Raw genomic sequence first — 20,567 nt, 5'->3', positions numbered from 1 at the left:
CACAGCCTCTTCCCGCCCTCCCCTCTGCCACATCCTCTTCCTCCACCCTCCATCTCGCACATCCTCTTCCCTCCACCCTCCCTCTCGCCACAGCATCTTCCCTCCACCCTCTCTCGGCCACAGCCTCTTCCCTCCACCCCTCCCTCTCGCCACACCTCTTCCCCCCCCTCCCCTCTCGCCACAGCCTCTTCCTCCACCCTCCCTCTGGCTGCAGCCTCCCCACCCCTCCCTCTCGCCACAGCCTCTTCCCCTCCCCTTCCTCTAGCTGCAGCCTCCCCCCCCCCCTCCCTCTAGCTACAGCCCCTTCCCACCCCTCAATATACATGCTCAACTCTCCCAAACTACATCATTATACTCCTCACCTACAGATATTCTACCAGTACTTTGTTTATGCATCTCTATATGACTATGGGCCTGATTGAAAACGCCCTCCCTCCCTCCCTTCCCTACTCCTCCCCATCTCTCGGGGATTTTTCAAGGTATAATTTTTCCCATCCTCTGACACTTGTTTTATCATAAACCGGCTATCTGATGAAAGTCTAATTGCTTTTATGGTCACCAAACACAAGTTCATCAAAACATTTTGCCCAGATTCTGAATGTTTATAAATTAGAATTTGGGTATTTTTTTATGAAGTTTTTATAGTTGACGATCAAATTTCTTTTTCCTGTCTCAAGGTTTGATTATCTAGAATCTTGGATTTTTCTAAAAAAAAATTGTCCTAGATTTTTCTTAGATTTACCTAAAAAAAAAAGCCCTCTTACTGTTTTCTTGAACTTGTTAGAATTTTTTTTTTTGCACATTTACTAGATTTAAGTTTTCCTGGATTTTCTTGAATTTCTCTATAGAAAAAATTCAGATTTTTGGATGTTAAAAATATATTACATTTCCTTGAATTTTTCTAATATGCATTCTCTTGGATTTTCTTGAATAGTACAATATACAGTACTGTATATATAAAAGTCCTACAATTTTCTTCATTATCAAAAAAGTATATCCTTGATTTTCTTATATTTTTCTAAAGTCGAGCTGAATCTAAAAAGTGATAGACAATCAGGTGATCACAGGACGCCTGACTGATCTTGCCTTACACACCAAGGTCTATGTTACACACAAAGAACATGACCTCGGAGCTGGTGATGACAGTGAAGAATGATCCTCAAGAAACGAGAATTACAAAGGAAATAGCATCTGTCTCTCCTCTTAACTGGCACAACATATCGAGTCAGGAAATGACCACTCGGGAGGGGGGTTAGGAAGAGGAGAAGGAGAAGGAGAAAAGAATGGTCTATGTAGAAAGAAGTGGGGGGTAGAGGTGATAAAGGAGAAAAATGTACATAAGAGAAGAGCAGATACGAGTCAAATATATAAGGAGGAGAAGAGTCGAAGGAGTGAGAAGAGAAATGTACAAAATGGATGGAAGAAGAAGAGTAATAAAAAGGAGAAAAGGAAGAAATAGTACCTGTAGGATAGTACCTATAAGATAGTACCCATGGACTAGTAACTGTGGGATAATATGTGTGGGATAGTATCTGTGGGCTAGTAACTGTGGGATAGTATGTGTGTGATAGTACCTGTGGGCTAGTAACTGTGGGATAATGTGTGTGTGATAGTATCTGTGGGCTAGTACCTGTGGGCTAGTAACTGTGGGATAGTATATGTGGGATAGTATCTGTGGGATAGTATCTGTGGACTAGTAACTGTGGGATAATGTGTGTGTGTGATAGTATCTGTGGGCTAGTAACCGTGGGATAGTAACTGTGGAGTAGTATCTGTACGCTAGAAACTGTGGGATAATGTGTATGATAGTATCTGTGGGCTGGTACCCATGGATTCTGTCAAAGTAAGAATATTACTAACCTGTACACAGTCAGTACAATACTGTACACCTTTAACATTTCATCTGGTTTAAAGACTCTTTACATAATTCCCAACCTTCCTTCAATCTGCTAAGCTGATAAAAATATTAACAATCAGGTAAATCAAGTACTGTACTGTACTCTATGAATTAAGCCCAAAAATATATCTGATTTATTTAAATGACCTCAATGTGTCACTTCTCACTCCTCATAAACATACTGTACGTACGTAAATGGATATTAAATCTTTTTAAGCGTTAATGAAAGAGAAAGAAATTCAAATATTTTTGCTTAGCGGATTTCGTCTCTCGTTTGGGCCCTTGGCAATCGTGGTTCAGTGGAGCGTCAGAATTTAATGAAGCTGTCTGAGGCACAATCCTGAAGGCCGTGTGTCGACCCTCGGAGGATTACTGTTCAATACACTGTAAGTGGCACGTTTTTCATTAATAAATAAATAGCATATTGAATATTTAGATGAGTATGAATCATTTCAGAAATTTCAAAATACTGTATACTACAATATAAGACAAAAACACTTAAGTAATTGTATACATACTGTATGAAACTGTATAAATATTAGGCTGCAATAATCTTATTGTTAATTTGTTTCTGCATACATATTATTAATTATACTGTACTGTATAGATGTACCAGTAAACAAGTTCTATCCTCTCACTTTGAAAAACAAAAAGTAATATTCATTGTGTTCTGTACAGGTCTTATTTTATGTTAGGAAGGAACTGACTATTTTTACCTTTTACCTCCTGTATATTTCGTTGGGATTACATTTTTATGTACTGTACTGTAGCTACTCATAATTTACTGATTTTAACTTTTAAATTAGCACTGAGTCCAGAACTTCAACACAGATGGCTAAAGATCACCGATACTGTCTGTGTGCCCGAAGAACTCCACAGCCACACAGGCAACGTAATTTTTAAGTTTTCTCATCATTAATTGTTCTCTTTCCTCTGATCTTTCGTTACGTGGATGAGGAAAACATAGTGCGTGAGAGTTGACTCTAACACAAGGATATACTATTCTACCTCTTCGTCTGCGAAAATTGGAGTTAACAGATAACTCGTCTTGGCTATTGTAAGGCTTCAAGAAGAATTTTTACATACACATGCTGTGCATCCACTCGTCCTAACCCTGCATCAACCATACTTGCAATTAGTTCGTTTTTGTTAATTGATACAGCTTGAGTTGAAGATTTTGTAGCATGCAAAATGCTTGGAAAAAGAAATGAATCATTCTAGTGTAGGCACTGAATTCATGAAATTATAAAAATTTAAATAAATGATTAGACTCAGAAATCTTTTTGTGTTAATATCATTGTAGAAAAGTTAGAAACATTATTATATACGTTTCGCAGAACGCAGTTTTAAACAATAATCATCAGATACACTGGGTGTATTTTACGTGTTTGCTGTTTGAACAGTTGTGTCTGGAACATCATTATCATTCCTGGGGAATGAATCTGAATGTTCCTTTTTAAGTCTGTCTGTCCACATGCACAACATCTGAAGTTTGTGAGTTTGGCTTCAAAATTATTTATTTGTTGCACACTTCTTTAGCAATAATGCGGAATGGTCCGTCAAACTTGGGTGAAAGCTTGGACTTTCGTTCAGGTTCTCACACCATAGCAGCATCGCCTATTTCTAGCATGACAGGCTTAGCTTGTTTATGCTGCTTGTACAGTATATTATTTCAGTGCGTGACGCTGCTAAATGTTTACGTACTTGGCCATGAATATCCGTGAATATGTTGATTTGCCTGGTAGCGAAATCGTCCACATTATAGACTGGGCATGGCTTGTCTGTGAGTACAGTTTGTCATACGGTAGACGTTTGTCTATGCCGTAAACAATATAGTAGGGTGATAGGGGCTAATACAAGACCCCCCCCCCCCTTTTTCATCAGAAAATTCCAATACTTTCTATTTGATGCAGGTGTGTCTCGGGTTCATTCCTCAAATCACATATTTCCCATTAGACCCAGCCCTTCCCCAAATTTTTAAAGATTTCCCAATTTTGCTGGACAACAATGAGTGTAATCATAATGATTAAGCCAGTGGCCAGTGAATTAGAAACCTCGATTCTTAAAAAAAAAAAATAAAAAAAAAAATCACTGATAACATTATGTCTGTACAGTACGAATATACAGGTCACATCTCTTGATACTGGAACATTTGGTCTTGTCTAAGAAGTGATTACAGTACAGTATATTATTGTAATTGGCATTGTACAATCTAATATGTAATACCCTGTATATGGGAACTTTGGTCTGAGAATAAGTTTCCCTCAAGTTAGGAGAAAGACTCAAAACTAATAAGATGTCAGTCAAGCACACAATGTAGTGACCCTTGTACTGGCTATGTTGATCTTTCATACGGTTAAATAAAAATTTAAATAAAATATTCTTCTTTGTTTAATAACACTTGAATCATTCATAATCTTACATAGCTATGTCCATTAGCTATACATGTACAGTATATTGTTTTCATAATGATTTGAATAAGGTCATCTATTTTAACCATCACTTCAATTATGTTTATCCTTCACTCAGATGCAATAAGAGGTCTCCAAGGTTCAAAGATCGACTCTGGTTCTTGAGGTGTTTGTAATTATCATGTTCAAATCTGTGAGGTATGTAGATGTCAATGCGCTTCTTTATCCTCACCCCCTGCTGATGGAGACCCATTAAAAGTTTTTCACATCCAGAAGCTGTGGAAAGTTAATCCATATTATTAGTCCTTAAATATGATTGAAAACAGATTTTGTATTCACATTAAATGAAGGAAATTCATTGTTTAATAGCCTATTTGAAATGTACAGTGATTGGAACATTTGAAACCATATTTAATATTAATATTTTTATTTATTTTTTATTTTATTTTATTTTTTTATGGGGATTAGTCCACCCGGGCACAGGTCACTGACCCACATCAGGGTCTGGGGAGCAAAAATGTAATAATAATAATAATAATAATAATAATAATAATAATAATAATAATAATAATAATAATAATTCATAGTAATTAAATTAATAGACGAATAAAAATACAAAAATTATAAAATAATAATGATAATAATAACAATAACAACACTGTAATAATAATTAAGAACCATAAAGAAATACAAAAATGGAAACAAAAATCAATACTGTAGTGAGAAACAATATATGTATGTTGTGTTGTCAAAGTAAGAGAAACAATTGAAACCCTGCAATTGTGTGTAAATGAGGCAGAAAGTCAGATCAGCAACCTGGGACTTGGTCACAATTTTTGTGATGCCATATGGCAGCATTCAACCGCATATAAAATACTGCAGGAGGAGTGATGTTTATGAATGAAGTATCATAAGCATGGAAGGTCGGTCCTGAAATCACTTTTTTTACTAGAGCCCAAGGCCAAGTGCCTCTTGAAATATAAGGCAACATAATTGGACTCAAAGACCCAATACTGTATTACGAGACCCACCCGACTTTACAGGGACGGATCCAGGAATATCCAGAAGGGGTGTCCAATGAGTTGTAGGTGGGAGAACATGGTAAACACCCCCCCCCCCCAATAATTTTCTTTTGAAATCTGACCAATATCATGGTCATTTTGAATCCATGTGCACATGATATTAGGAGATATTCTAAAGTCAATAGGAATTACTTTTTACTATTACAAAAATGCCCGAGTACAATACTGCTTTAAAGAAAAAGTATTGGAATTGTCTTATGAAAGGAGGGAGTCTGGACCCCCAGGACCCTCCCCCTGGATCTGCCCGCCCCTACCTTATGGTGACTGCCAGAAGGTGCGACAGCGAACATGAAGAATGGACAAAAACGTTCATATTAAATAAAAATCCTGTTATTCTACTCCCATAATGAGGTTACTTGGATGGAATGCAGTAAGACCCCAGTTTATGTTGGTGATGCATCCCTAAAATGTGAGATGGTTATCAAAGTGATGTAAATCAAAGCAATTTCCCCCATAAGATTTAATGGATTAAGGGGGAATACTTTCCTAACATCACCATTTCACCCACTGAGTTCAAGCATTCACTTGGACACTTAGCACAGTGAATGCTCACACTCAAATTATATGTCTCTTATGTCATTTTTTGTTACACTGTACTGTATACAGAATGTCTGTTCATGTTTTACAACTGTCAATTCAGATTGCAAAATGCCATTTGTTGGCCTTTGTACATCACCACCAACTGAAAAACTGTCCATTCGGGCCAAAAACTGCTGCACATATACAATAAATAAAACAAATTACATTTACCAGATACAATTAAAGTAAACTTAATTTACTTTTTTTATATACAGTACATGTAAGTACTGTTAGCACTCGTGTATTTTGGACGCTGCATGTGTGGCAATGAAAATTAGGCGCTGTACACTCAAGCAGTTTGGATGCCACAGGTACCGGTACGTTAGTTTTTTTTTAATACAGTAATTCAGTATGCATATTGATGATGTCTTAGACAAGCACATTTAAATCAAACAGGTAGGTTCGGAGTAGACCTTAGCTTGCTGAGCCATGAAGGAGACCTAAGGTGATAACAAATGGTACTTGCAGTTACTCAGTGTACCTACTGTAGTTATGCAGGGATTTACTGTATTTTACCTTTGCTTCCACACTGGTTTTATGTTCTCATTTGCAATAATTTTCATTTTTTGTTTAAATATTCATGTACTTATAATTACTTATAATTTTTCAGGTGTATAGCAACAAAAAAAAATGCTGCTGTCAGAAGATAATGGGTAACAATAGGGGGTGAGTAAATAGATATTCTGTATTTCCGATACATCATGTGGTTTCTACTCATACAAAAAGATCCATTTTTTTATTCTTTTTGCCTAAATGGAAGAGATAGAGAGATTCTTAGCAAACTAACACAACTATGTTATTCTACATTCATAACTAAGAGAGCTATAAAACAGAAAAAAGGCATTTCTCACTTCTGCTCTCTCATGACCCCTACCGTACTTGACCATGGGGCCCCATGTGTTTGTGTTCTAAAAAATAAACAGACTTCCATAAGTCCAGTGAAGCTGTACTGTATATTACATGACTAAAATAAATATCACATTCCAGTTACCAATATGTAGCATATGGATTGACAGTAAAATAATTGATTGTCTGCTGGATTTCTATTGAAAATATTGTTGTAATTTATGGAAAATATTAATATATTTTTAATAAAATGGGCTTGAGAGAGAGAGAATTTTGTTGATTCTTGATAGCCATGTACAGTACAACTTCTTTACTGAGACAATTAAATTTTTACTCATAATCGTTTATCACAGCTGGTGAAAAAAAGAAAGAAACTGATGCCTCCCATTAGTGTTTGTACAGCCAATATTAGCAAATCAAGTCATGATTTTTTGTGGATTAAATATGACATGTAGTATATACAGTAAGTTCACCTTCTGCAGGGGTCACCACCAAAATGGCTGAAAGTACTACTACTAGAAGGCAAGTGATGCTCATAAAAGATATATCTATACAGTACTTCAGGAAAGGTCTTTTGACACTCTCAATCCCTGAAGGGCCTGGTTCCCTTCTTAGGTATATTGTACACTGTTATGTGACACATAGCTACAGGCACTGTACTGTAACCCAGAATCTGAAGATCATTACTACAGTATAATGGACTATTTAGGATATTATGTTGTTAAGTCTCAAAGGTATAGGGTGGAAATTCAGAGACCAGAATAATATCCCATCTTACCCATTAGTCAGAAATATTCACTAATGTGAATTCAAAATCCATGGCATTATCCAGGAACCTACCCCAAGTGTATCAATGTACAGTATGTTTCAATGAATTGTTCCAATCACTGTTAATCATAATTTATTTTGCTGTCAAGAGAAAATCATCTACATTTTATGTAGAACTGTGAAAAAAAAGTTGGTGGATTTTATTGAAAAAGTTGTATTGTAAAAATATTATTATACTGTACCTGTAAGCTGTGTGTGTCTGAAGAGGATACTTGTACAGGTCCTAAGGTTTCTGCCAGAGCACAATCTAGCCAGAACTCCACAAGCCCAATCCAAGTCACTTTCCTTTTCTGTGATGTTTGGGTTGAAGGTGAAACACAGATCACGTCCTGTGAACTTCAGTATAGGCAGTGTACTTGGGTCAATACGCTTCTCGTCATCATATCTCACCCCTGTCATAAAAAAAACTTGTTTACCATAAACTATATATTGTAATAGCATTAAAGGCAAATACTGTAGATGTATTTGTCCTATGAAATTGCCAGACACAGTATAGGTATTTAGCATTAACAAGGCCTGTTTTCTTAGCCTACACTAAATCAGACTAAATAGCTGATACCTGTTTGAAAAATCATATAAATATATAAATAATTATGTACTAATCAGAAATCTACCGGTTTTGATTTAACTTAACAAGTAAACCTTTCCCTCAATATTGGCAGGGGTAAAGTTACTGGAAAATGCATTGAATATCGAAACTGAACAGAGAACCTAAGGGCTAATGAGAAAATGGGGTTAGTTTCCAGGACCCTTGGGAACCAGTCCCATCGCCAACTATTTTCACCCATTACTCACCAATGTGCTTACAAAAATAAAAAAATAACACCAAATTATTATTTACTGGTATGGTGTAATATACAGTACTTGTACTGTATTATTATGTTCATATTGATTTTGCACTAAATACAAAAATACTGTATTGGAAAAACTACATACTGTAGAGTGAACCAATAAACACACAAGAGTAAGCAAGAAACATACAGTAATTAGAGACGGAATAAGAAATATACAGTAACTTAGGAGGAAATTATTTATACTACAGTGGTCCCTTGGTTAACGAACGGTTCGATTAACGAAATTTCGGTTAACGAATTACCTCCCATAAGGATCTTCAATTCGGTTAACGAACAAAACTTCGATTAAAGAAATCCTTACGACAAACACGTTTTGTTGTGAGCATCAGCTGATGGGCTAGTCTGCCAATTCAGTAATCTGTTCTATGTTTACATTCATTTCCAGTGGAGTAAATATCAAGAAAGTTGTGCTCTTTAATATTTTTGCATTTTTTATATTAAAATTTTTAGTCATTTTAACATTCATTTAACATATTGATAATATATGCAGTACACGGAACTAGTTTTTTGTGCGTCCCTCAGATGCTTGACTCAGCCACAAGGCGTCAGTTGGGCTCTGTTTACAGTGGAGTGAACATCGATTTTGTTGGTGTCTCGAATATTTTTGCATTTTTACATTAAAATTATTGGTCATTCTGAAATTTAGTTAACATATTGATAATATATAGCGCAGTGCAGTGTTGATTTAAACAAAATAATATTGAATTACACCGAGTGAACTTAAAATTTTATTGGTGAAATTACTGCATCAAGCACGGGTTCCCTGAAAGGTGATTTCTCCTCCACCCCCACTTCTAATTCCCATCATCAGCATCAACCAGGAACCTTCTACATACACGCCTCAAAGTAAGTGTACTTAACTGCATATTTCTTTTTTTACTTTGTATGTACTTTTCTGTGGGCTGGAACCAATTACCCAATATCCCATTGAAACAATGGATTCGGTTAACGAACGACTCTGTGGAACGAATTGTGTTCGTTAACTGAGGGACCACTGTATTGTACTGTATGTTACTTATGGTATTTTTGTTATTAATGTAAAATTCCAAATTTAGGTTATGATAATGTTTTGTTTATTGCATTGAAAATAAAACATTATGTAATTTCAGTAATGACATTCTCTGACAAATTTACATAACATAAGAGTGAGGCTGCTAGTGCCAGTGTTGAAGCAGCAAGTAATTATCCTGAAAAGTTTAAGAAAATTACTTTTGATGGTGTGTGTATAGTGACAAGGAGATATTAAACCCATAGAATCAGAGGATGTACAGTAGCTAAAACAAATATCTGTGCATACTTTGTGGGAAACAATATGAGACCATGGACGATAAATTTTGGTATATGAGGGCTGTCACTAGTCACACGTTGCATGACCTCTTGCAACGATTACTAACTGAGGCCATGTTAATTTGGTAAGGTTATTATTTCTGGTTGTGTGATGCATTGTATAATCAGTATGATGTATTTTTTATATCACATATAGTTAAAACATAGAAATTAACAGGAATCGCATGCATAAATGAGTGTTTTTCAGAGTTCTTGGTCAGGTGTGTCATATTGTATAACACCATAAAGGTGCAGAAATTTTTTTGGCTGACTGTACATTACAGTGAAAGAATGAAGTATTTTTCCGAGGTTTTGAGGAATACAGTGATATCCCCATTAGCCGGAACAATTGGTGCAGAGCAACTTCCGGGAATGAGAGATTGACATATAAAGAAAGCATAATAAGCCTTAAATAAGCAAATTAAAGCATAAACTGAGACTATTACAGTATTTACCTGTGTTGAGGATGGTAGGGACAGTCTAAGGTGGCAAGTTCAAGTCCATAATACTCTTTGCTGGTCCAAAACCACTCCTGTTATGCCCTATTACCTTATGCCTTATCACATCACATCAAGTTGCCAAGCACAAGGAACTATCACTGGGGCATTTAGGCATGATTGAGTAACACACTTACCATAAGTTGGAAATAAAAAATACACAAAATCAGACACACAAAGTAAGTGTAAAAAAGAGGAAAGATGGCAGGAATGAGTCAGTACAGTGTGCAGAGCCCTCTGGTGACAGAATTCACACAATTCCACTGCCCGCCGAATTCAAAACAGTTCTGCCGATCGTCGGATCTCCGGAGTATCAATGAAACTTGCAGGGTATTTCCTCTATATGTAATTGTCGGTTATGCGAATCAGCAGTTAACGGAACGTTGGTTTTTGGGGTACACTTGCATTCCTAAATTGTCTAGATAGCTAGCTATTTGTTTTATTGGTTCTCATCGATACACACAGCTTTATTAAGTGAAAATCGGTTACTCACCTAGAATACTGAGCTGAGAGAGACTGGGGAGTCGAAAATTCAGGGCTTGGAGACCATTGGCATCAATGCGTAGGCGGAGTTCTTCCACAGTATCAGTTAGATTCAACAGTGCCGCTGGAGACAGAGGGCCACGAAATCCCACTAAACGGCACAATCCTCCAGAACCTGACAGTTTCGTTACCACATCATCAGCATAGCATAAATTAGTATTAAAATAAAGTTGAGGGATGTCTAGTACCAGTCTGGTGCTCTGTTTTGACAAACTGGAGAATGCTAATGCAAGCTGGGGATGCATGGTACCATAAAAATCAATACTAAGCATTACCAATTCTGGATACTCTTTAGTGTGATTCAGTACTGATGGTATGGCACAAAAGTTATTCCCTTCATTAATCTCCCACCAACCTTTTCCATCTCTGCTGTGTGCATCAAGCTTTGCTGCTGCAGCTCTGACAATGTCTTCATTGTCTTTTGACTCTGTGACATGAGCGAGCACGGTGTCAATATTGGTGGAGTTGAGAGAGACGAGTTCCAGTATAGATGTTGCATATATGGCCAAGATATCTTTGTAAGATTTTGCAAGAAGTCCTGTTAGGTGGATGAGTACATTCTGAAACCTCTTCTCTATCTTCCATTCTTCAGTTTCTTTAACGAAATGTTTGACAGTATTTTCTGTTTCAGCAGAATGGGTGAGTTTCTTCAGTAGATATTTAGCTGTTGCAAATTCTTGTAGTCTTAAATGATGGTAGGTAAAATACAAAACAATACGCAAACCTTGCCTTGATCGGCGAGTGGTGAAATAAGCAGACAAAACTTCCTCATGTGGCAGGCCCAAGTCCCGGCATTTCTGTTTTAAATTTTCTACTGTTTCCTCATATAATTCATACTCCTGCCTTTTCATAGCCCTGTAGGATAATTCATCACTATAGTCCAGAAACTGGTAACATTTGAAGTCTAGTTCTGACTCTATAAAACTTTTGGATAGTCTCATAACAAGTTTATCTGTAATCATCTTCCTAAGCTCTTCATATAGCTCAGTAGCAGTGGTGAGAAAATTGACTCTGTTTGGATCTAAGACATAGAGAAAAGTCATGAGTGTGAGAGTCAATGGGTTATTCAGATGCATTCCAAGCTGTTGCTGTAAGAATGACAAGTGATCTTTCAGTTGCCCTTTAATATGGGAATATCTCTCTTCCCCCTCCAAGCTGTAATAAAGTTGCTCAACAAACTGCTGGTGATTATCCTGGGTAATGCCACGAAGGACCAAGTTTATTCGTCTTTTGGAGTGTGGCACTAGTTTAGCAAGGGCACTTGTGCTACTTGGTCTGGTAGTGAAGATGATCCTTATATTTTCTCCAGGGAGACTTAGTAGTTCTTGGATTAGACATCCAGAGGCATGATTGACTTCATCAAACCCATCTACAAGGATGAGTAGCTGCATGTGGAGAATTGTATCTTTAATATGCTCAAACTCTACATTTATACTCCTTGGTGTGTCATGGAGTATGTGTTTTAGTAGCTGGTCAAAAGTGCTGATGGTTGGGTGGCGACATTCAACATTTATTAAAAGTTCAGTTTTATCCAAACCAGACACTGCTTTTGGGTTGTTGATCCACACCTCAGTCAGAAATTTCAAAAAAGTTGTTTTGCCCATTCCACCCTCTCCAGTTAGGATTAGTACCTTGGGCAAACTACCATCATCTCGTCTAACCCTGAAAATCTCATCATATGGAATCTCCTTTGGCTGTTCTTCCCTTCCTAAATTTTTAGAAGTGATCTCCTCATTCATGAGAAATTTAGTAAATATTTGTGTTGGCTTCACTTGACAGTCCATCAGTAACCATGGCACTGGGTCTATGTCACAAGCATCAAGATATAGCTGCTTCACCTCTTTTATTGCAACTTGTTCTATATCGCTCTTCAACTGTTCTCGAAGTTCTTTAACCTCTTGTTGATACTGGGCAGTATCTTCTGGTCCTAGTGGCTCCCGAATCTTTTTGCAGACTTCATCGAAGTTCTCATTAATGGTATTGATGAGCTGGTTAATTTCTTCAAGTGGTTTTGAGAAATTACTTGCAGCCTTAGTAATTATGCTTTTATACAGCTGTTTCAATTCATCAAGTTTCAGATGCAGTTGTTCTTCGGTCATCTGCTGGCTCTCATGTGCCAAGTGATTCCGATGTTGCTTTACCTTGTATATAAGATTTTCCAGAGAGGGTCCAGCTGTTTCCTCTTTAGTCCATGATTGGATGTCTTTTTCCAGGTCACAAACGTGTTGAAAAAGAACATAAAGTAAGCTGATATCAAAGCTGGTGACTGGATCCCCAGCATTTAATTTTGTCTGTTGATGGGTATTGAAGATCTTTTTGAACTGAGTGTTACTGAAATCAGGGGTACTGAAGAGATAATCTTTGATTGATATATTGCCTCCCAAGTAGGACCAGTCAAACACCTTGCATAGTATTTTTTGTCCCTCTCTGTTGACAACGTATTGGTACCTCAGCCAATGCAGGTTTTCTGGGGAAATGCCTTTGGTTTGGCAACTGGTAGTCATTGTCAGCATTTATACCATCTGCCATGGAAACAGCCTGAAAGAGACCATTAGGTCTTCTTAGATTGTTACTACTACAGAGAAAACATGGTTTTAAATAAATAAAAAACTTTTAATTTGAATAATGGGGGCTGTACCTTTGCCAAAATAAGGTAAATTCTGAATTATGATCATTTGTATATGAGGTCACTGAAAAAGTTAATGCATGGTTTACTGTGCTGTTGTTGTATCTGTATTGACTGTTTTTTGTATATACAGTACAGTATAATATTACTACAGTACTGTATTGACTGTTTTTTGTATACAGTATACAGTACCTGTACAGTATAATATTACTACAGTACTGTACAGTATCGTACATGATTTAACAACAATGATTTGCCTTGACAAGTGAAGTAAATTTGATGAGGTTTTCAAGTTTTGATGAATTTTATCAATCGTTGTTGTACAGTAGTATATTGTAGTACTATTTAAGCCTTATACTGCAGCCAATGTCTATTGATGGTAACCTAGGCAACTAAGGCCAACGTTGGTCCTTTCCCACTGAGACACTGAAGTGTGTACAGTATGGTGTTCCTGCACTTTGTTTTAGGCCAGCCACCACTGGTAAACACTCTGTTTCCCTCTGTAGTTGCTTCTAAGTAAGTAAGGAAAGTTGGGAAGAAATTTTTACAAGTACAGTACCAAATGTACAATATCTCCCACCTACCAACAACCACTTCTGACCGTTAACAACATTTGGCAAAAGCGAGGTACAGTACTGTACCTGGTCATTGTTGTGTTTTACTACATTTGAGTAACACATGGCGAAAAACCCACCACACAAGTAAAGATATTTTTTTCCATATTTGGTTATTCTGCATGCTTGTCTACCATTGTGTAAAATATTCACATTTTTCTCAAATTTGAAAACCAAAAAACAAAACAATTTTATTGAAAATTAGCAGAGAAGCCAATTTTTCTTGGGCTTCATTTTAATCCCTTGTGTGTGGGGTCTCCTCTGTGTTGAATAAAATCATCTGGTGTTTGTCAAATAAAATATTAAAAGTGGAGTGACTGTAGTGAAGGGGTAAAAGGTTAACAGCAAAAACACAGTTATGGTCAGTGGTGTAATAATTTATCTATGGTTGTACTGGTCAGCATGCTCACCTCACAAGTGAGTGGGGGGGATCGGTGGTAGAAGCGGTACCGTTCTTGCCTCGCAAGCGAGATGTCCCGGGTTCGATTCCCGGGCCGGTGGAAGTTGTTTGGACTTACTTCCTAGTCCCCATTAGTCCCTGTTCACCTAGCAGTAAAGTAGGTTCCTGGTGTAAGTCGAAAGTTGCGAATTCGTATTCAGGGACAAGTTGTTGGAGCTTCCAATAACTTGAGGACATAAACCACTGATTCTTCAGGCTTCTACGCCCTTGACTCTTCAGGCTTCTACGCCCTTAACTCATGAGACATAAAGGCAAGCATGAACATAGCATGCTTCCCTGTTGGGCGCTGTAAATGCTTCTGCGCTTCACCTTACACAATGATGTAAGGGAGTGCCCAATAAAAAAAAAAAGAAAAAAAAAAAAAAGTGAGTGGTCTGGGGTTTGATTCTTGGGCCATTTGCCTATGTCTACCCAGCAGTAATTGGAAACCTGGATAATTGATTTATGAATTGAGTTCCGGGGTAATGGTTAACCAGTGCTTTTGGCAAGTTGTCTGGTCTCCTCCAACTATTCCTTAACACTGTGACTGTGTCATGCAACTCATTAACTTAGGGTGTTGTTGTTGTGTTGGTGACAGCTTCTACACCTTCAGGCCAATGTGGCCCTTGGGCCAGACATCCTTGTACATGAGGGGCAACTATTATTATATATATTACTGTACAGAATAAGGAAAGCAGGGCTACTAATGCGAAGCCAAATGTGAGAACTTTCTTTTTAATTTTTCGCCGGTTTGTCAATTTGTTCGGCACCAAAAGGGGAAAAGTCATTTATAATGTGACTGTCCCTTATATAATCTCTGGTGTGGCTGTACACTCAGGTTACCTATGCTGTACAGTATTCTCCCCATTAGCCAGAATCTCTGGTCCAAGGAACTCTCCTATAGCGGGAATGAATTCTGAGTCTTCCGGGAAATTCCATGAAAACTCTCTCTCTTCCGGGCATGGGAACGAGTTTCCGAGGATAAAATCATATGCACTTTCTGGAAATATTCTGAGAAAATCTCTTCGTTCTGGTCATGGGAAAAAATTTTCTGGGAGTTTCGAGAGATTGCATCATGTTCCAATGCATCCCTACATGCCGGGCACGTGGGTGGGCAAGCTGCTAGGGTAACTTAGGCTGTAGGCTCGTGTGTTTAATTCATATTCTGCTGCCATTGTACAAGGTTGTTCCATTACTCGTTGCTGTTTTGGTATAAAGTTTATGTTATGCAGTACTGTACCTTACTGTACCAGGACACAATCAGCCAAGATGTAAAAAGTTATTACAGGTGTACAGGTATCCCTCGATTAACGAACATTCACTTGGCGATATTTGAGTTTAGCGATAAAAATGTTTTAATGCCCATTCTTGTTTAATGATGGTTAATTTTTAATATAGCGATGTTCAATTCACTGGGAAAACTCTGGAGGGAAGTTGGAAAACAGGGGGAGGCTGGTAATACTCAGAAACAGGGTGACAAGGTAATCAGTAACTTTAGAAATTTTTTCTTTAGAAGATAACTTATTTCTTACCCCAAGAATATCCAAAAACCTGTGGAGGATTTGCAATTTTCACAATATTAATTCACCACTTATGAGCTTATGTACTAGTGTTTTGGGTGCTTGGGCTGCTCTTTGTTACTTTGTCATGAATTTTATTCTCATTGGTAGTGCAGGAAGAAACCTGCAATGTTTCGTAGTGTCACACTGGATAGCACCCTTCCCACGTCTGTCCTGCATTAGGACTTGAGCTCAAGACATAGCGATGAGAGATACGTACATTACCGCTGTGCTTCCAACCTCCCAGCGATGTCATATTGACTGTTTACAGGAGCATGAAATGTTTCATAGACAAGAATTCTTCCATTCTATATTGTACTGTATTATAATCAAACAACCATCAACTTTAAAACTTTTTTGTGTAGATGATAAATTCTTTCTTACATTAAAAATATCCCCAAAATTACTGGGATTTGCAATTTTCTTACATTTACTTTATCTTTTTGCCATTGATGTTTGAGTAGTATAGTACAGTATTTCATACAGGCAAACAACAAATATTAGTTACTGCTACATTACTGTACAGTACATTACTTACACGAGTTATCAACAATAGGACAACCAACCTGCTGTATCCTGAGTTAGTTAGGTATACTGTACAGTAGTAGTTTAGATTAGCTTAATTAATCCTCTTTGCCACTGTTCTGCCTTTTAGGTAAGGCTAGGATGATTGCCGGATATCTTCTCAGTATCTAGGAAGCATATAGCATTGCTTTTAACTTGTTTACGTTTATTTATGCGAATATGTGTTGATTGGCCATGCAATCTTCATTGCTGACATAACTCGTTCACCCTTTTCCTTTTTATCCCTTTAAAAGGATACAAGGAAAAAGGAAAAGGGTGAGAGTTGTCAACAATGAAGATTGCGTGGCCAGTCAACACAGATTCGTGTTACAAAAGAAAAAAGTCACAATAATACTGTAAAATTCTGCAAATCCTTTATAATTTGGGGATAGTATATTTGAAATTAAAAAAAGGAGTCGTCTTCTACACAAAAATTTTCTAAATTTGCTTATTAACCCATACCCTTGTTCCAGAGTTTTATACCAAACTTAATCCCCCTCACTTAGCATTAAGGCATTTACTCATCAGGTGATATAAGCTATTTTGTTTTCTTAGAAAATTTGGTATTGTTACATTTTCAACCAATATGCAGCTGAAGATTTTTTTTACTTAGAAAAAATTAACAGATCTCGTCGAAAGTTATCTTCTGAACCCTACTTTTGGTAAATTTTTACTTTCGGACATGAGTCCCTAGGGGTTGACCAATAGGTTTTTCCAGTGTATTTTAAACAAATCTGACCTTCCTTTTTGGCGGAAATTGCTCGTTTTGTCCCCACCCCACCCAACGATTATGGGGGAGAGCCTGGGAAATCTGGGTTTTGGGTGGGGAAGAACACGAAAAACGAGTTGTCTAACCTAAGCAAACCTAACCTAACCTAACCTAATCTAACCTAACCTAACCTCTGTCCCCGAACCCCTGGTAGGCCAAGCTTAAACTAACCTAAATGTTTCAGTAGTTTAAAACTTTGGGGCATGCCATGTCTGAAAGTACAATACCTTAGTCAGACTGGTCAATGAAATTCAAATTCGTACCTAGGCTGCTTCCTTTCAAAAAATTAAAATGTGATTGGTCGAAAAAAAATCGTGTGATGATACCGATACATCATTGGTCACAATTGGATGACGTCAGTCAGAGTTGTGCATGCGTGATCCATAACTAACTTGGTTTCATGCCGATAACATGTCCTAACAGACGGAGACTGAAAAGTATGTAAAGTCAATTAAATTAAATTGTGTCGCTATTGTCCATTTCCGCCTGGTATAATATGGTGTTCAAAATGCTCAGAATAGGGAGATCTAAATGTTTCAGTAGCTTACAACTTTCGGGTGTGCTATGTCCAAAAGTAAAATAATACCCTACTTAATCTTGTCACAATTAAATAACAAGCGAGATATGGGGTGCCCTTACTTTGTTTACCTTAAAATTAGAGCCATATTGGTTGAAAATACAAATTTACCAAAAATTACACTTTTTTCATTCACAGAAGGAAATCTGGTGCAAATAGAAAATAACTTTGTGTAGTGCTTCAGCATACCAACAAAACCCATCACAAGACTACTGTACTGTACTTTACTGTATGTTCGATTTTAACAAGAACGAAATACTGAGTACAGTCCACACCACCTAGCAGTTCATTCCTATTAAAATAAAAAACAGTTATGTGATGGTTTTGTAAAATTGCTAGAGCAAAGAAAACATGGAATTACAGCCAACTTGTCATTTAACAATTACTCGACTGTACTATACAGTATATAGTACAGTATATAGTTACAGTATAGTCTATACTTTAACTATATACTGTAATTTGTTCTTTGTTCCTCAAATATTTAAGTTAAAATCCTGAAGAAAACAAATCATTACAGTACAGTACTGTATAGTATTATGGGTGTAGGCCTAAACTGCACCTTTAAAAATACTTAAATCACCTTTTTTAACTTAAAAGAATCTTTGCCACCTCACCTGTTAAGTTATACAACTTTATATTTTTGTTTCCTCTATATTATTGACAATACCCTGTACTTCTACTTTTATCCTCGTCACCAATGATCGGCTAGTTAGCAGTTTGGGTACTCGGGCACTGTTGGGATGGGAAGTACTAGCCACTCGGTATGCACTGGCTCCGAAATGTGTCTGAACTTGCTCCAGTGTTGGTCAAATCTGGTCTTGAAACAGCTCGCACTCGGTGCCGTCACAACATTCTCTGGCAGATTGTTCCAAGAGTTCACAACTCTCACTCCGAAAAAGTTCGCCCTCACAGTTCTGTTCTGCTGCTTCTTCAACCTTGAGCTGTTACTCTCACCCCTAGTGGGGCGGGCGTCCGCCAGCTCCAGGTATTGGCACTTGACTGAATACGCTGGTTCCCTTTGAGATGTTTATACACCTCAATTAGATCACCCCTTGCCCGTCTGTAGTATAAGCTAGGCAGTTGCAGGCGCTCTAATCTCTCTCTGGATAACTGAGGTGCCGTAGTGCAGACACCTGTCTGTTGGCCCTCTGAGCATTTTCAATCAACTTCAGTAGCACTGTAAACAGTATATATTGCAGTACCGTAATATACCGTATAAGGCGTAAATTTTAGGGAAAATTCAAAAAACTTTCTTTTGTAACATCTTGAAATTTGTTATAGTTATATTACATGGCAGCAAGCAGCAATTACTTAGATGTCAATTCGTGAGTCAGTGTTATAAAAGACGGAACCCCTAGACTAGTGGTGTAACTGAGACGGTCACGCAAGCGGCTAACGAGCCGATCAGGGGCGAAGATTTTTTTTTAGTCTTAACAAATTTATTGACAAAGCTTAGAGTACAGTTTGCCTATTCTGAATAATTCACTCAGGTCTTGACACTGAGGGTGGTATCACTTCTCACTGCCACGCAGGACAGAGGTTCATACACAAAGAAATACATCATATTCATTAGCAGTATATATAGGTCAGAGTCATGTGGGTGATGTCACTGATCACTGCCATGCAGGACAGAGGGTCGTACACAAAGAAATACATCATATTCAAGAGCAGTATATATAGGTCAGAGTCATGTGGGTGATCTCTTTTATCCTCTTCGCCACTGATCGGCTTGTTAGCCGCTTGGGCGATCGGTCACGCCTCTGATTACTTTTCCTTTTCATTTATCTTCTTCACCAAAAGATCGGCTCGCTAGCCGCCCGGGCGATCGGTCACGTCTCTGTCACGCACTGTTGGCAAATACTGGGCATGCACCGGCTCCTGAATGTACCTGAACCCGCTCCAGTGTTGGTCAAGTCTTGTCTTGAAAGAGCTCACAGTGTGAGCCTCACACTCGGTGCCGTCACAACACTCTCTGGTAGATTATTCCAAGAGTTTACAACCCTCACTCCGAAAAAGTTTGCCCTCACAGTTTTCTGGACTTGCGGCTTCTTCAATCTTGAGCTGTGACCCCTTGTGGGGCGAGCGTCTGCCAGCTCCAAGTAAGGACACTCAACTGAGTAGTTCCCCCTGAGATGCTTATACACCTCAACTAGGTCCCCCCTTGCCCGTCTGTAGCATAAGCTAGGCAAGTTCAGGCGCTCCAATCTCTCAGGGTAGCTGAGGTGCCGAAGTGCAGGCACCAGTCTGGTGTCCTTTGAACATTTTCAACCAACTGACAGTCCCTCGCATATCTCGGGGACCAGATGGGGTGACAGTACTCCAGATGGGGAAGTACTTCACTCCTGATGTCACTGTTCATTTGTAATGCAAGACAGTGGTCCATATACATTGGACGTCATATTCTAATTGAAGACTAATCAGTGTGGGGCCTGTGGGCATAATTAATGGTTGGGCTTTGTTTCGTATTATATTATACTACGTACTATAGTAAACAAACGGCCTTGAGTTACCAGCTGTCTCCACCAGTGTTCGGAGAATCTTGAACGAGACTGTACC

General features: G+C 37.9%; 1 protein-coding gene across 2 annotated transcripts; it reads right to left on the bottom strand.

Moving 5' to 3' along the window:
- Positions 1–4,270: 4,270 nt before the first annotated feature.
- LOC121876398 lies at positions 4,271–19,402 on the bottom strand. 2 transcript variants are annotated; one of them, XM_042381474.1, is made up of 5 exons: positions 18,626–19,402; positions 16,668–16,793; positions 10,814–13,401; positions 7,826–8,035; positions 4,271–4,584 (listed from the first exon to the last, which is right to left on the bottom strand). In XM_042381474.1, the coding sequence occupies exons 3-5, from the start codon at positions 13,374–13,376 to the stop codon at positions 4,412–4,414; spliced, it is 2,946 nt and encodes a 981-aa protein (XP_042237408.1). In that variant the 5' UTR covers positions 13,377–13,401; positions 16,668–16,793; positions 18,626–19,402; the 3' UTR covers positions 4,271–4,411. The 2 variants fall into 2 exon arrangements, with proteins under 2 accessions (XP_042237408.1, XP_042237407.1); XM_042381473.1 differs by lacking the exon at positions 16,668–16,793 and having other exon boundaries at positions 18,626–19,401.
- Positions 19,403–20,567: the final 1,165 nt, after the last annotated feature.

This window comes from Homarus americanus, unplaced genomic scaffold (assembly GCF_018991925.1).
Source record: "Homarus americanus isolate GMGI-L3 unplaced genomic scaffold, GMGI_Hamer_2.0 scaffold17820, whole genome shotgun sequence".
NCBI classification, from domain to species: Eukaryota; Metazoa; Arthropoda; class Malacostraca; order Decapoda; family Nephropidae; genus Homarus; species Homarus americanus.
This window is presented reverse-complemented; position numbering and strand designations above follow the sequence as displayed.

What these genes read in the sequence shown, in the direction of transcription:
- LOC121876398 (XM_042381474.1), bottom strand. Translation starts at nt 13,376, where the DNA reads ATGCTGACAATGACTACCAGTTGCCAAACCAAAGGCATTTCCCCAGAA. An exon ending in CTCTCAGCTCAGTATTCTAG is followed by an intron (nt 8,036 to 10,813) that starts GTGAGTAACCGA and finishes TTTTTATGACAG; the next exon opens with GGGTGAGATATGATGACGAG. An exon ending in CAGACACACACAGCTTACAG is followed by an intron (nt 4,585 to 7,825) that starts GTACAGTATAAT and finishes AACTTTCCACAG; the next exon opens with CTTCTGGATGTGAAAAACTT.